Raw genomic sequence first — 17,416 nt, 5'->3', positions numbered from 1 at the left:
ATTTTTCTGTAACTAATAATAATAATTTAATTTATAATAAATGTGATATTATGTAACCTTTGTTTTTTTAATCCTTTTTTAAAACACGATCAGTATACACGACCCACTCCCACTGCTGGGCACAGGCGTCCCTCAAGATACCTGAGAAGATAAAATACACACTTACATTAGGACCTATCCAAAAAGAGCAGTAGTCAAACCATTCACATAACATAAGCACACAACTATATGTATCATCATCATCACCAGCCCATTAACGTCCCCACTGCTGGGGCACGGGCCTTCTCTATGGATGGATAGGGAGATCGGGCCTTAAACCATCACGCGGGCCCAGTGCGGATTGATGGTTATTAACGACTGCTAAAGCAGCCGGGGCCAACGGCTTAACGTGCGTTCCGAAGCACGGAGGAGCTCGAAATGATTTTTTTTTTGGTCACCCATCCCATGACCGGCCTTTGCGAAAGATGCTTAACTTCAACAATCGCAGACCGAACGCGTTTCCCGCTGCGCCACCGAGCTCATCAACCCGTTGACGCCGGTACTGGGATTCAAACCTGTGATCTCACAGTTTTTTTTCTTATCGTGTGGTTTGTGAGGTGGAATACCCGCCTCATCAACCATGGTATCAGGGTAATGACTGAGCCGCCAAAGGCCCCTGGCTCATGTAACGACTACTTACTTACATCAGTAAGTAAGTAGTAACCGGGACGTTCCGCAGCACGGATCTTCTTACTTTTGGACAATCAAGTGATCAGTCTGTAATGTCCTAAACAAACTAGGGATCACAAAGTGATTTTTGTGATATGTCCCCACCGGGATTCGAACCCGGGACCTCCGGATCTCACGATCCGCCCAACGCTCAACTACTGAACCACGGAGGCCGTTACCCTATCACTCTATCTTCTATAATATAAAAATGAATCGCAAAATGTGTTGGTAAGCGCATAACTCAACAACGCCTGGACCAATTATGCCAATTCTTTTTTTTTAAAATGTTCTTAGAAGTCCATTATGGTTTTTACGTTGAGAAAAAATCGTATATTTGCCGGAAAAATCCTAAAAACAGCCCTTTTCTTTTTCCCATACAAACGTTGTCTAACCATAAGTAGGAACAATAAACTGCTACATTACAAATCTTTTTGACAGAACGAAGTCTGTCGAGTCCGCTAGTTAGTAAAAAAAACGCTTTTTGAACGTCAATAATTAAATTACGTATTATGTAACTGGATGTAAAACTACTACCACATCGGAAGCTGTATCATTGTGGGAAAGACGTGGCCAGAAAACCTCCCAGCACAGGACCCTACTCCTAGAGAGAGAGAGAGAGAGAGATCATGTTTTAATTTCTTTGTACAATGATGTCATAAATCGTTTGAATGTTGATCCCTGGAGTGGTGATCAAAGTGTCTATATCACCACACTACCACACCACACTACACACCACACCATCGCCACATTTCACTTTTTAAGCGCTGATGTTCTATCTACGGTAGTTGTAAATCTATAGATTCTATTAATAAGTTGTAAGTACAGAAAACTACCTATTACAGGCAACATACAAAACATAGCTGGCGAGAAAAGGGAGAAAACAAAACTTACACAAGAGAGTACGAATAAATAGACAGTAAACATTAAGACAAATTGTAATTCAGTGTATGGATTGGTCAACGATGGTGATGGTGTCCTTTATAAAAGTGCCTCACTCAGCATAAGCCGCGGCGCGAGCCACGACGCTGGTATTCTGTGGACCAGGGTCCACAGGGTTAGCAGGCTAAGTGAGGCACATCTGCCTACCTCTTTAGGGATACAGTTATGTAGGAAGTGACTTCTTCTTCTTCAATTAAACACTGTCTTTATAATTCGTCTTATTTCTCCACAAGCCTCACATCTCACCATCTTATATAAAGATCAATTCGAAAAAAAGTCTCAGCCAGAACAGCCTCTGTGGTCTAGAGGTTACAGCGTTAAGCTCACGGATCGGAGATCCGATTCGATTCCCGATGGAGACATTGTCGAAATCACTTTGTGAGACTGTCCTTTTTTGGACTTTGAACGACTTTGCAGGCTTGAATCACTTGATCGTCCGAAAAAGTAAGATGATTCAATCTTTCATTTCAATTAAATTCAATTAAAAGCAATTACACAGTTAATGAATATTATATATTTAAAAAAGAACTACATATCGAATAGGTATCAATAATATGACAGACATAATTGTAATGTTATGGGTGATAGGCTGATCCCTTATCACCATAAGGTTCATCATATCCATCTTTGGACTTCGTATCAACAGTGGCTGCAAGTTGTCTTTGATTACTTGTGGCTCTGCCCACCCCATTAGGGATTACGGGCGTGAGTTTATGTATGTATGTATATATGTAATTGTAATGTAGGGTATGCTTTTGTTATTGTTATTAAGTTATTATGTAAAGAGGGTATGTACCAGGGTTGATGAGGTTGGTAATCCACCTCACAACCCACACGATAGAAGAAGAAGGGTATTATGTATACATTTTCGGCCATTCGTCAGTTCACGATTAAACGAATAACTGCTAAGTTGTGTTTCACTATATACCACTTCCTATATATACGTACTCTTCAATTATTTGACCAAAAGCTTAAATTAACCAAAAACAAACCTAACACATCAAATGGTCAAATAATATACTATTGACAATCTATCAAAGACAAAATGAACAATGAATTGTTATATACCTATACAAGTATGTAAGTACTAAATAAGGACAATTTATTTGGCTAAGTTGTTATTATCCGTTGGGAACAAGTGCTGCATGCTGAGATACAGGTTTCACCTAGTTCGGCTGCAGAGGCTTATTGCCTTACCGGTTATAAATATGTTATTAGCCTATGAAACAATGTATTGCACTGTACTATACTTTATATGAACAAATAAATAAATAATAAATTGACCAAAAGCATAGAATAAGGTATAATACTACGTATAGAACGGCAACTCTCCGCTCCCCACCAGCGGCTGAGCTAGGTTTACCTCACCTCCTCGGTCTTACTTTAGTCTTCAATCGTGTGGCGTCAGACGTCACACACACATGCGCGTGTACGATTACGTCAATGTGTAGTGTCTTTGAGCGAGGATTTTTGTATGAAGTGTTCGGGATGTGCGGCTGCCTAACCCTTCGGGGATGTAGGTGTAATACTACTTAGTACGTGTCATATTTTAGTCTTCGTTTCGTCTTCTTGTTCTATCGTGCGGGTTGTGCGATGGACTACCAATCTTGTCAACCCTGGTGTCAGGGTTACTATTGAGCCGCCAAAGGCCCGTTTCGTAATACTACTTTGCCGACCGAGCTGACTCGAGGAGCTGCGCGCGCGATAGATACTAACACAAACAGACTACACAATACACATACTTACATAATATAATTCCTACTTATTATGTTGTATGCATTCGTATTTGTTTCATCAGGTGCGTACTATATCCGCTTGCATTAATTACTATTATAATACTAACATTAAGTATTTATGTATACTTTTTTGTGATAATAGATATACCCAGCTTTTTTGTGATATATATATATATATATATATAGGGTCCACATAATACCAGCGTCGTGGTTCACGCCGCGACTTGTGCTGAGTGAGGCACTTTTATCTCAGGACGTCCACCAGAATATTAGAACCTAACCATACTAGAATAATCATAAGGTGGTTATGATTATTCTAATGAACATCCTCCTATGCTTTTTTAAGTGATGTTATTGTCTTGTCTTTGCGTGTGGCGTCCCTTTATAATAAACAATATCTATCTATCTATCTTTTATCTAATATGACTACTGTTAAGTCGAATTCTGTGGTTTAGAGCCCGAGACAGAACGATTCGAACCCATGACACTTTGTTCTACATATCCACCACAACGCCACACCCTGGACACTTCATACAAAAATCCTCGCTCAAAGACACTACACACTGACGTTATCGTACACGCGCATCTGTGTGTGTGTCGTCTGACGCTAATACGATTGAAGACTAAAGTAAGACCGAGGGGGTGAGGTAAACCTAGCTCAGCCGCTGGTGGGGAGCGGAGAGTTGCCGTTCTATGCGTAGTATTATTCCTTATTCTATGACGATGCCCCAAAAAGATGCATCTCAACACAGTCAATAACAACCTACCATTGTGAAGACACAAAAAGTAGAACACCCAACACTTTTGACCGAGTTTTTTTTACTTCTATTACTAAACAGTGCCCACAATAACAAGTTTCAGAAATGTTAAAAAAGAATCGAGAAATTTACGATTGTGTTTACAAAACAGTATGAATGAGCGGTCAGAGTCACATAGAGTGACGGCGGAAAAATACATTCTGTAAAGTGGTTATAAGATTGTAAATTACAGAATTATCAACGTGCGCATGTGAGTATTAGTTTTGTGTTATATTTTGTTAAGTAAGATAATGGTGCTAATTCCTGTACGGTCGCGAGCATTAATATGTATACACCTTGGTACCATGTAACATTAACTTTTTTGACAAATTGAACTGTAAGTCTCACTAAATGTCAAATATGTTAGTGCGACAGAGTCCTAAAGTGGGTACATTATATTGCTCATGACTGTACACACCATCTAATTTTATTTTAAGTTATACCTGTCATTTTCTTATCCTCTGAAAAAGAAAAGGACGGGAAGTCGACAGGCATAAAATTTATGGAACCCACGTCAATTTTAAGCAGAAATGTAAAACAACCGTCTCAAATTTTTACATCGGCCAATAACCCGACAGATTTAAGTAGACAGCACGTCAAACGGATTGCATACCAGATGCCTATTTTATTCGCCCGGGTTTATCATTCGTTTTAAAATTAACTTGTTGAATCATCCGTCCCTTTCCTTTTCGGCGGATAAGAAAATGACGGGTATAACTTAAAATAAAATTAGGAGGTGTCTGCATGAATCGAGGCCACTGTCCGGTATCTTCTTCAATCGTGTGGGTTGTGAGGTGAATAACCAACCTCATCAACCCTGGTGTCAGGGATATTATTGAGCCGCCAAAGGTCCCTGACATGGCTCATGTAACGACTTACTTACATCAGTAAGTAATAACCGGGACCAACAGTTTAACCTTCCGAAGCACGGATCATCTTGCTTTTTGGACAATCAGGTGATCAGCCTGTAATGTCGTAACCAAACTAGGGATCACAAAGTGATTTTTGTGATATGTCCCCACTGGGATTCGAACCCGGGACCCAACGCTCAAACACTGGACCATAGAGGTCGTTATAATAATCATTCTTAAATCCGTATCCGGGGGGGATACCTGGTTGATGGTTGCGATGAGTGCGAGTTTGGAGTATCACCACAAACCATGGCTCACCTTTTATGCTGTCCTAAATGCCTAACACCTGCACTATTAAAGAACTTCACGAAGCCACTGACAATGCCGTAAGCGTGGCCAATTATTGGTCAGCAAAAAAATTATATCGATCGCCATCGACTCGCAAAGAAAAATAATAATTAAAACACATAATAACGGGTTCTTACCGCGTTTAAATCACGGATATGAGACGTCCGATATTTCGACACTGTTGCAAGTGCCATGATCACGGGATGACTGATGAGATTGGAGTGGAGTAGGTAGATCCATAATTTTCTACGGGCAGACATATCTGTCTACCCTCTTTCTTTAAACGCGGTAAGATCCCGTTATTATGTGTTTTATTTAAATTTCATATCCATAACATCCGTGATTTGTATTTCTCCTCAGAAGCACACCTACAGATGACTCGCTGCGACTACGACGGGGTCTTCTACAGGGCGTTCTGCATCACCCTGCTCGCCATCGCGTTCACCTTCACCGTGATCCTCACCAATGTCTTCATTGACATTGACGGACTACTCTCCAGCAAGGAGAAAGGTAATAAACACCAAGTAAGGCGTGGAGGAGCTCGGTGGCGCAGCGGTAAACGCGCTCGGTCTGCGATTGTTGAAGTTAAGCAACTTTCGCAAAAGCCGGTCATAGGATGGGTGACCACAAAAAAAAATTCTCATCTCGAGCTCCTCCGTGCTTCGGAAGACACCTTGGTCCCGGCTGCATTAGCAGTCGTTAATAACCATCAATCCGCACTGGGCCCGCGTGATGGTTTAAGGCCCGATCTCCCTATCCATCCATAGGGAAGGCCCGTGCCTCAGCAGTGGGGACGTTAATGGGCTGATGATGATGAAGGTGTGGAAGAGATTGCTGCTTAGCAACAAGGCATCCGACACTTCCCTGGCCAACGCGATCACCTTTACCGTTATAGTGACCAATTTTTTAATCGATATCAACGAATTGAGATCTAGTCAGGAGATAGGTAAGAAAAGTGGCAACAAAGATTTTTTGATCAAAAGACGAATATTCCGTCAGGTAAAGAAAGTTTTCAAGCTTTTTCTAAAAAAAACCAAAGAAAGAAGGTTGATGGTAGCGTTGACAGAGGAAGGCCTAGAAGGACGCACATTGACCAAATTGGAGATGTCCTTAGAAAAGGTTCAGTATGATCTACTCTGAACGAGAGTGCGTGTATGGAACGATTGGGGAATGTGGAGGAAGCAAGAGAAGTGTGTCAGGATCGAAGCGAATGGAATTCCATAGTCTCTGCTTACCCCGGTGGGAAATAGGCGTGTATCTATGTGTGTTCTAAAATAACTCGTAAAAACCGTTACCGTTTAAACTGAACAGGGAAAATTTTAATAACTTCACCGAGAAGCGAATCCCAACCTTAAATACTAACTAACTAGTCAATTAGACACTGCACCACAGAACACTTCAAACCTGACACCTCGGTTAAGTCTAAAAAAGAAACAACAAACAATTCCCTTTTCTTTTTCCCAGAAAAGTCTCTGAACCACGAACCGACGCAGGCGCAACTGAACAATGAAGTATTGTTCCAGCCAGATGACAACAAGATCGACCAGAAAACTGACACCTTCTACGACTTCAAGACAGAGAGAGATGATGATGATGGGAATTACCGTACCAAGAGATCGTTAGGTATTTTGCTATTATTATTATTATTATTATTATTGCGTATGGCAGACAAAAAATAAAATATCCTGCGTGGATCAAACATCCAGCTTAAGCTCCCTTAACCAAGTCTCTGCTGCATCCGTCACACAATGCAGCTCGGCTATACCACCTGGGAACTGGTGCACAGGGCACTCGTTCACTATGTGAGATATGGTTTGGTCCGGGTGACCACATTCACGGTATGGCGACTCCTTTAAGCCCCATTTATGTAGGTGATGGTTTGACTTTCCATGGTTGGTCCTACACCGGTTCAGTCGCGTCCAGATTTTTCGCTTGGAGTCAAAGAATTTTGCTATTCATTTCTAGCCATTCATTCACTGTGGCCCTGTGGCTGTGAAGCAAGCCGGTGTTGCTTCTCAAACGGGGAGCGCCGGTTCGAATGATTATTAATTTATCTTAAGTGCAGTTTTCACTAACACAGTTGGCTCGACCATTATAGATGGCGATACGGCTCACCTATCTTTTACGTTGGTCTAACAGAAAGCTTGGTGAGGTGTGGGTACTTAGTTCATCTTGCGAAGGATGTACCTCTGATTACTATAACCCCAGTATATATTACCGTGGTCTTATGTTATTTGATCCCGTTGCTACAACATTTTTCTTTTAAATTTACAGACACCCAAAATTTCCAGTTTCACGTTCGAAATCCAAAAATGAAGGAAATACTCACGCACAAACTGGCCACCTTACTTGAAGAGTTAGATGCTGAAGAAACGCAAACAATTAATAAAATCGAGAAAACAAAAGAACACGAGCGGTCAAAGATCTTAGTAGAAGTCGACAATGTCAAAATGGATGATAAAAAAGATAAAATTAAACCTGAAGACGACCTATTGCACTTAGCAATGCACAATATCCTACTCCAAGGAATAATAGGACATATGGATCTTAATGATGTTTATAAGAAAGTACATCAACTGGTGCAGAATTTTGATCTTGATGGTAAGAAAAAACTGGACTTTAGAAGGAAAGGGGATGAAGGGAACAAAGGTACGTTTACTAAAGATAAAGATACAAGATTTAGACCAAAAAAGAAAGATAAAATATTTTATTGCGTATAAATTTAGGATATAGCCATAAATGTCGCAATTCCCAAATGACCCATATCGAAATTTTTGTGCCAATATCTGTTAGTTAGTTTAGTAAGAGAGAAAAGTGGTGTAAAAGATGATATAGTGACTAAGATTGAGAATGTTAAGTTGATTTGGTCACGTAGAGCGGATGAAGGATACTATAATTACAAAAGCGGTATATAAAGCGAAGGTTGGTGGTAAAGCTGACGGAGGAAGACCTAGAAGGACGTACATTGACCAAATTGGATATGTCCTTAGAAAAGGTTCAGTGCGATCTACTCTGAACCGGCTTGCGTGTATGAAACGATTGATGAATGTGGAGGAAGCAAGAGAAGTGTTTGAAGTGTGGTTGTTGAAATGAGCGTTTGTGCGTGATTTCAAATTTGTAAAAAGCATTTTGCACTTGACTGTTTTGTCAGTATACGAAGTTGGTCAATCAAGCTATGCAGTCATTTTGCGAAAAGGTTAATATAAGATCTAGATGAAAAGATAATATGTAGTCGCTTTGCAATGTAGTCTTTATTGTAGTTAGTCATATTGCTACCTGGACAATCTGAGACCAACCCAAATATGGGTTTGGTGTTTTTAAGTCATTAATGATTTGCAATCATCATCATCAATTTAAGAGCCACGCTCTTGTCGGTGTAGCATTTTCCATTCCAGTCTATCAAAGACCAATTCTTTGACTTCCCTATAAGACACGACGTTAACCTTTTCTTTAATCTGTTCCATGTAAGCTTTTCTTGGTCTTCCCCTTCCTCTATTTCCTTCTAGCTTTCCTTCTATGATGTTTTTAATAAATTCGTCGTGTCTTATTAGGTGTCCAATCACCGTCCTCAATAATTCTCAGTATTTGTCTTTTTTTCCCTTACTCTTACTAGCACTTCCTCATTTGTAACCCTTTCTGTCCAACTTATTCTTTCCATTCTCCTCCAACACCATATTTCAAAAGGCTCGAGTCTCTCTCTGTCCCTCTGTGTCTGTGCCAAGTTTCACATCCATAGAGGGCTATACTCCATACGAAAGTTTTGACATATCTTTTTCTGATTGCTTTGATTGCTTTGATTGCTTTGAATGATTTGCAATATATAAACATAATACATTCTGCTGAGCATAGACATCTATCTTCAAGAGTCTGTAACTCTTAAATATTGTTTTGATAATGAGGCACCTCCAGGCTACGTTCCCCAAAAATAATATAGATGGCGTTGTCAAGATTTAACGTGAATTGTCTCATTACTCGGGTACATAATCATTCCAAAATACAATGTAATAGCAGAAGCATATAGAAAAATAATCGTTGCTTTATATTTGGATCACATTATGTATAGGATTATATTGCTACCTTTATTGCTTTTCTTTATTTTGATCAGAATAATAGTGTCCTAAGTGCCCTAACACCTGCACTATTAAAGCCTTACGAAGCCACTGACAATGCCGTAAGCGTGGCCAATTATTGGTCAGCAAAAATTTAGTTTCGATCGCCATCGACTCGCAAAGAAGAAGATGGGTGGAAGATGTAATTTTGTTAAGTGTAATAAAAAGGGTCATCATTCATACCCAAAAACAAAGATAAAAGATGCATATGTCTGTCATCCATGAGAAGGTTAAACGAAGGAAAATCTTTACAACGCCATCTATATTGGTTTTGAGGAATTAGCCTGGAAAGTCCCTCATCGTCCCGAAAGCCACCTTGAGAAGTACGGACTCCTTCGCAGATGGGGTATTGGCATACTCGAAGAAGTTGATTGATACACTAAAACCGATTCCGAATTCATCCCCATTTTTTCAAAAGACAAACTTACCTTTTTTAAAATCAATAAAGTTGAAATTCGTTCACTAGACATGACGGTACATTCATTGACAGAAAAAACCTTACTGAAAAAGAAAGAAGATGGTTCGAAAGAGATAATCGAAATTCCAAAGAGCCTTTTCTCGATAGAAAGCAAGTTTTTCGACGAACTTACGAAATGTGAAGGACTGAAAAAGCAAATTGCTGCCGAGACTAATGAGAAATTGGAACTTCTTGATACTAGACGCTTCGATAATACTATAAATGATAAAGGTGAGAATATAAATTTTGCAAAAAAAGGTTATTATAAGGTTAGTGATTATTTAGAAGATATAAATGCATAGGATTAACTGTATCGGAACCGATATTCGGCAGGAAAATTACTGTATTGTTTTACAATATTTTACGTTCTTTTTTAAGAACATCTAGGGCGCTGTGCCGAGGTTTCTCTTGCAGCTACTTTTCCTCGGCTATACAGGTTGTGAGAAGCTGCAGTAGTTTTAGGCGGATGAGACGTTCGTTAAGTAAAACTTGACGATTCAAAACTTGATTGAATGAAGATATTCTTGGATTTGAATTTAATAGATCAGAAATAAGAAAAAGCATCATTATTAAGCAGCATCAGGTTAATACCTGATGCTTTCTCCTACTTACACTTTGGTAGTACTATTGGAGTATGCTCCATGCCCCCTCTGATGATGATCGAAGGTCTATGCTCAGGTTTGCTCACAATTGGGACGTCCAGATGCTTATATGTTGTGTTATGATAGGATTGGTGATGAAGAATCCTGATGAATACGATGTCGTCCACGTCGAGACGTTGGGGAAAGACAGTGAGTAATCAGTTTTTATGTATGGAGACCATGCACACCAACGCCCAAGTCAATGTCATCCAAGTGACATAAGATCCTCATGGATCTGAGAAGCACTCCACCTACTTGACATCACATGCTTTTAGCAATTCTAACAACGGCCTCTATGGTCCAGTTGAGCGTAGGTCTCGAGTTCGAATCTCGATGGGGACCTATCACTAAAAAAAGTCACTTTATGTTCCCTAGTTTGGTTAGGACATTTCAAGAAGATCACCTGATTGTCCAAAAGTAAGACTACACCTTAAGCCCTTGGTCCCGGTTACTGCTTATTGATGTACGTAGTCATTCTTTTTTTTCTGGGCCTTTGGCGGCTCAATAATAATTCTGACACCAGGATTGATGAGGTTGGTAATCCACCTCACGACCCACACGATAGGTTCTCCTATTCTCCTCCTCCGGCAATTCTAAAACATGTCAGAGATATTAAATATGTTGATGTTGTCACGTGATTCTCCAGGATTTATGCCCTGGCTGGTTGAAGGCAATAAGCTCGAAGTGCGTGTACTACGCACATTTGCCTACCCCTTCGGAGATACTTGTTTAAGGCAAATCGACTGAGTAGATAAGCTATATTTTTTACCATTTGAATTGATTATATTACCTTTCAGCTCCACATATGCTGATCAAAACGATAATAGACATAAAGACGTTGAAGAATGATCATAACAAAACGTGAGTACTTTTGTCATCATTTTCCTTATGGGCTAGTCAAACATCATAGAACGGCCTGACACCAGGGTTGATGGGGTTGGTATTCCACCTCACAACCCACACGACAGAAGAAGAAGATAGAAGGAAAGATAGGACGGGGAAGGCCAAAAAGAGCTTGCATAGAACAAATTCATCATCATCATTATCATGTCATCCAAACCGTATCCGACGACGGTGACTCCTAAATATTTATCCCGGGTCGTTGCTGTGGTGGGCTCTGATGTGGCTGGTGAAATCGAACTTGTACTTGAAGGTCCGGCACATAAAGAATTGGCCTTTGATAGACAAGAGTTTTGAATATTACACCGACAAGAGCTCTTAAATTTATGGTGATGATGAAAGTATATTACTGAAATTGCCAGGAAAATCATGATTGTTTTGTATCTTTTTGTTGAGTCTAAGTCTATATTGTCGCGTCCATTATAGAAATAAATCATTTTTCTCGAGCGAATAAAGGATAAGCGAAGGTTCTTGGTAGGGCTGACATTAACCAAATTGGGGATGTCCTTAAAAAGGTTCAGCGCAATCTTCTCTGGAGCGGCGTGCGGGTATGAGATGTGCAAGAGAAGTGTGTCAGATCAGGAAAGAAACAAATGAAATTCCATAGTCACTGCTTACCTCGGCAGGAAATAGGCGTGAGTTTATGTATGTGTGTGTATATATATGTTGTTATATTTTTGTGTTAAATGTATGGTCCTCCCGTGCAATCACTAACCTAAGGAAACTTCACCAACTAAATATATATTTTCTTTCTACAGATCGATAAACGAGAATAACATCAAAGGACTGATAAAACTGATATACAACGGCAAACCAATAAAGTTCACCCGAATGGAAGATGACGAAGAGAAGAAAAAAACGCTCGCCAATTCAGAACTTGACGGCGAAACGCAAAAACTCGAAACGGATCTGCTTCAAGATGAAAATGGCAACATACTAGACACTTACCTAGACCAAGCCATAAACAAATATCTGACTAAATATCCGAAGCTTGAGAAGAAGTTCAAAAATAAACGGCTGAAACGGAACGTCAAAGTGCGACCTAGGAATGTCAGTGATAATGATAGTCCTAGGAGTATTGTCACCACTGACAAGCCAAAACACAAGAAGAACGAAGAAGAAGAGCTTTATGTCGAAATCGAAACTCACTTCGACGGCAAAGGCATTAAAGGTGAGAAAAAAAAGAAACTCGTCAAGGATTTGGTTGAGAAAATACAAAAAGCTATACATTCTGATTTAGATTCACTACAAGAAATCGCTAAACACGCTCGTTTAAAACACAGAAAGGGAAAACGCGGAAACAACATGATGCACATCAAGAAACGATTACAAAACCCCTTCGAGATAAGAGAAGAAAATCTGCTCAAGAACAAGATTATAATTCCTTTCAACAGAGTAGTACATAGAGATTCACATCCTATAAGCAAAGCTGTCCAACTATCCGAGCCTATGCCTAAAGTGTACGATAAATTTGGAGAGAATTGGAAAAAGACGTACCAAGGATCAACCTTTCTATCGAACACAAAAGCTATTAACTCTGGTGAGTTCGGCCTCGTCGATTTAGATTACAGTAAAGTTCTAGGTGATTCTGGGATACCACAGAGATTGCAACAGCCTTTGAACACTGATAATGTGGAACAGACGGCTGAACCAGACGATAGCTACTTCAATCTTGGCGATTTGAAGTTTTACATAAAAGACATAGATGGCACTGGTTTCTCTATAGGTTTCAATCAATACGTAGGTGAAGCGCCCGACCCAGAAAGTATAAAATTATTCACAGGCCTACAGCAGTTGATCAAAACTTACCATCAGAATTACGACGAGACTGGTAGTGGGAATGAAGCTAATAACACAGAGACTGGTAAATCCACAGATGCGTCACATGAGATGAGGAAACGTGACGTAAGCAGAGCGAAGAGACCAGGTGCTGGTATCTTTGACGACAATGCACCAGATTACCATTCTAATGAGTACAAAATCGTGTTCGACAACCATTACTTACCTTACGACACGTATTCCGAAATATTCGAAGATAAAAACAAGAAAGTGACTCTATCCCTGGAGAGACAGAACAAGGTAACGAACGTCCAAACGCTTTTGGATTCAAGAATAAAGAGTAGCAAACGACAAGAACTATTGCCATTCATAATTGACGATAACATATTCAAAAAACAGCTGAAGCCATCGGAAATATTCGGTTTGGCAAATCTATTGGATAGGAAGAAGCGATCACCAAAAGTAACCGTAAAGAAATATTCGAACTTAAAAACCCGTTCGAGATCAAAACTCAATAGATTCCTAAACACGAATAGAATGAACAAACGACTCATTATGAGTAAGAATAAAAGAAGCAAAAGACAGATAGATAAAATAAGGATTATTGCTACTGACAATATGCCTCATTTACAAAGGCATTCGGACGAAAACATCTTCGTTATGTCTGATGAGAATGTGTTTGCTGATCGAGCAGTTGTAAGAGAGGTAGAATTACCCGATCCAGAAGACCAGGAAGAACATGTACCTATAGAATACTTGAACCCGCATCGTATATACGACCATAGCACACAATCCTTCAAGTTTGGTTCCCAGCCATCTTACACAGACTTTTTTAGCGCCAGATCAAGACACAATGCTCTTATGTCCAAATACCCTCATCTTTTTCTAGAAGAAATATCCCGTTCTAAAGAAGAAGAGAGCCCTTTCTTCTACACCAAATTAATGGGGAACTTCGCTGAATTCAAAAATTTGGATACCACAGCATCGCCTTTTGTGAACAACCCCGTTGTATTACCAACTCAACAAGCGACAGGCGACATGAATCTTCCATCAGGCTCAAAACCAAATTACAAATTGACAGTCAAAATCGTACCTAAAAACAGCTCGGATATCGACTCAGGTTTTAAGGAAATCTACACTAGCATCAACAAGAGTATCAATAGAAATGGTCTTCTATATTCTTCTCAAGTCAACGTTTCAGAGGTATCTAAAGTTGAAAATATAGATCAGAAAAACAAACAAGAGAAAGCGAGTCACCCGCCACAACCAGATCTGCGCTACGTACCGATGGAAACCAAGCAGGAAATCAAACAAGAACCTAAACAAGAACTGAAACCGGAGTCTAAACCTGTCTACCAACCTCCTCCCCTCCCGTACAACCCTTGCAACAACAGTCCCCCTGTAAACTTGGCCAATGTTGGCGTTCCTATGCCTGTCCCTGCTACGGGAGACAAAACCGAGTCTTCAACTTCATACTTCCCGCTTGTGAAACACATAAGAGAACAACAGGAAAAGATGAAACAACTCCTAAAACAGCACAGAAAACGGATAGACGATCAGCTTGACACTTTAAAGAGAGAGAAGCAGAACATAGAGAGCATAATAGTGCCAAATGAGAAAGAAAAGAAGACTGATATAATCGATGTAATGTTACCGTTGAATCCTCCGCAAATGCTGCATTTAAACAAAGCTGAAGCTGGTCAGCTAATAACATCAGCATTGATGAAGCTCCACGATGCTCCGCAGTTGAACGACATATCTCTCAACGGCATACCGTTAAACGCCAGCAGTTCATTAATGGAGTCCATAACAACAAAACTCACAACCTTAGCAACGACAACAACTGAAAAACCAAAAATGGATATGGAAAAGCAGAAGATTTTAAAGACGATACAGAAGAATGAGAACTTAACGAACATAATCTTGTACAAGATAGACAAAAACACAAACCTGCTGCAGTTGTTTTTGGAAAAGCTATCAGATAAACTGTTGCCAGTAACGCCTAAACAGGAATACACTTATATCCCACCGGAGGCAAAACCGAGAACAAACGACTTTAACCATTTAAAAGAGTGGAAGGAATCATACGAACCGTTCTTTAGTAAAACGATGCCGAATTTAGAAGTACGCAAGAACGATACTCACGTGTCTATACCATTCGTTTACGCATATCAACAGCCTTTCCCGTTGCCTAATAAGCCGAATTCACCTGTGGCTAGTGTAGTTTACCAAGGGCACATTCACACTAATACTAATTACAACAACAATGCCAAAAGGCCAGGCGACTACGCTATCACTAGAGACGAAAAAACAAGAAAAACTGGACCTACTATCAAGAGGGAAGTCAACGTAAGCAGATTTTTCGTTGATAATATACAAAATGATTATAAAGTATCTCCTATAGATGTTAAAAAGGCGTACGATAATAATATGGCCAGAACCAGGTACAATTTGACTAAAACTTATACGTAACAACTGTATGTTCACGACTGTATCCCGATTGGGGTAGGCAGAGTTATGATGAACGAAGTACCCACGCCTCAACGAGTTTTCTGTTGAGTTATACTTAAAAGTAATTTATTGGTTTAATAATTTATTTAATAAATATTCGTGTAAAAATGTTTTTTATTTTCAATAACGTGCGTAAGCTCGCGCCCGTAGTCCCTATTAGGGTGGGCAGAAGTCGAGAATAAGACAAACCACAGTCATATTAATCTGTCTCTCAAGATACAGATCCCCTAGTTTGACAGAAAGAAAGAAACGTTTATTATAAAGGGACACCACAGTAACAAATACAAAACAAACAACCAAAGAGACAGGGTTGCCTTCTGCTTTTAAATAGCCACCATCAAAATTATACAATCTGTCAATGTAATTGTGAATAATATGTAAATTGATGTGTGTGGAAATAAAAGAAATATAATTATTACTAGCTTTTGCCCGCGACTTCATCCGCGTGGCGTGTTATAAAAGAGAGATCTTTGTGTGTGTGGGAGTGCATATCAAATTTCAAGCATTTAACTTATGCAGTTTAGATTTTTTCCATACACTTTTTTTTCCCGCTCTCATTTTTCAAAATACAGCCATAACTAAACTTTATATTTACTATGCATGCTAGATTGAAAACATCTATCTTACGCGGTTTCGATTTTTTCATACAAATGTTTTTTCCCGCTAATTCCCGTTCCCGTGGGAATTCCGGGAATTCCTTTCTTAGTGCACCTCTACGGTACTTAGCTACGTCCCTTCCAAATTTCAAATGCCTACGTTCAGCCGTTTAGGCTGTGCGTTGATATGTCAGTCAGTCAGTTGCTCCTTTTATATATTTAGATAATAAAAATGGAATGAATAGAACGGTAGGTAACCCTCTGCCCCGCACCTATTCGTAGGTTTACTACACCCCCTCTGGGACTTCATCATTATCATAAACAGCCTATAAACGTCCCACTACCTACTGGGCACAGGCCTCCCTTCAATGCACGGGGTACGCGTGCGGTTGGCAACTATGATTTCTCTTAGCCCATCTGACACACCATACAGGACGAAAGGGGCAAGTCACAGATACTGTAACCTGGAACTTGACAGAGGACAGCAGTAACTGTCAGTACTATTCAGAGGCGAAGGACAGGATTCCTAATACGGCTTTGAAATAGACTACTCTGGGCGCCATCCCACTCGCGTCGGACAGAGTACTGCGGGGCGGAAGGCAAGAGGGAAACCACTGCCCTATTTTTCCCTAGAAAAGTAGCATGGAGAATGCTACACCGACAAGAGCGTGGCTCTTGAATTAGTGATGATGACTAATAAAGGTAAAAGATTTGTATTTCTGTTTGTATTGAATAAACTCAAAAACTGAAGAAACAGTGAAGCAAAACAGCAAGCGACCTGCAGTGCGGTGAAGGAAAACATCGTGAGGAAACCCACATACCCGAGAAATGCATTTTCGGAGATATGTGACCTAACCTGTATTGGGCTGGTTTTCCATGCCCTAATACTGTTAATTAGTTATTTCATTTACCTAAGAATAGCTTGAGTCATTAACGGTTGAAGTAATTAAAGAAACTGATATGTAGGTGTTATCTTTAATCTATCACTGATAAACAATATACTTATTTGAAACTAGCTATTTTCGACGGAGTTACTCGAATTTT

The 17,416-nt window shown here is 39.8% G+C and overlaps 2 protein-coding genes across 2 annotated transcripts in view; one reads left to right on the top strand and one right to left on the bottom strand.

The window, feature by feature from the left end:
- Positions 1 to 17,416, bottom strand: part of LOC126379155 (glycogen [starch] synthase) — a 99,231-nt gene that overhangs the window by 22,670 nt on the left and 59,145 nt on the right. The gene's annotated exons all lie outside the window — the stretch shown is intronic.
- Positions 5,754 to 15,737, top strand: LOC126379076 (uncharacterized). The gene is made up of 8 exons (XM_050027639.1): positions 5,754 to 5,889; positions 6,844 to 6,984; positions 7,654 to 8,028; positions 9,979 to 10,176; positions 10,674 to 10,736; positions 11,384 to 11,447; positions 12,245 to 13,413; positions 13,444 to 15,737. Exons 1-8 carry the CDS (start codon positions 5,754 to 5,756, stop codon positions 15,735 to 15,737), a joined length of 4,440 nt encoding a protein of 1,479 aa, XP_049883596.1.

Source organism: Pectinophora gossypiella, chromosome 28 (assembly GCF_024362695.1).
Source record: "Pectinophora gossypiella chromosome 28, ilPecGoss1.1, whole genome shotgun sequence".
Taxonomy (NCBI): domain Eukaryota; kingdom Metazoa; phylum Arthropoda; class Insecta; order Lepidoptera; family Gelechiidae; genus Pectinophora; species Pectinophora gossypiella.
This window is presented reverse-complemented; position numbering and strand designations above follow the sequence as displayed.

Bases quoted from the DNA above. Each gene is read 5' to 3' on its own strand.
- LOC126379076 (XM_050027639.1), top strand. From the start codon at position 5,754: ATGACTCGCTGCGACTACGACGGGGTCTTCTACAGGGCGTTCTGCATC. The intron at 8,029-9,978 runs GTACGTTTACTA...ATTCATTGACAG, and splicing joins AGGGGATGAAGGGAACAAAG to AAAAAACCTTACTGAAAAAG. The intron at 10,737-11,383 runs GTGAGTAATCAG...ATTACCTTTCAG, and splicing joins CGAGACGTTGGGGAAAGACA to CTCCACATATGCTGATCAAA.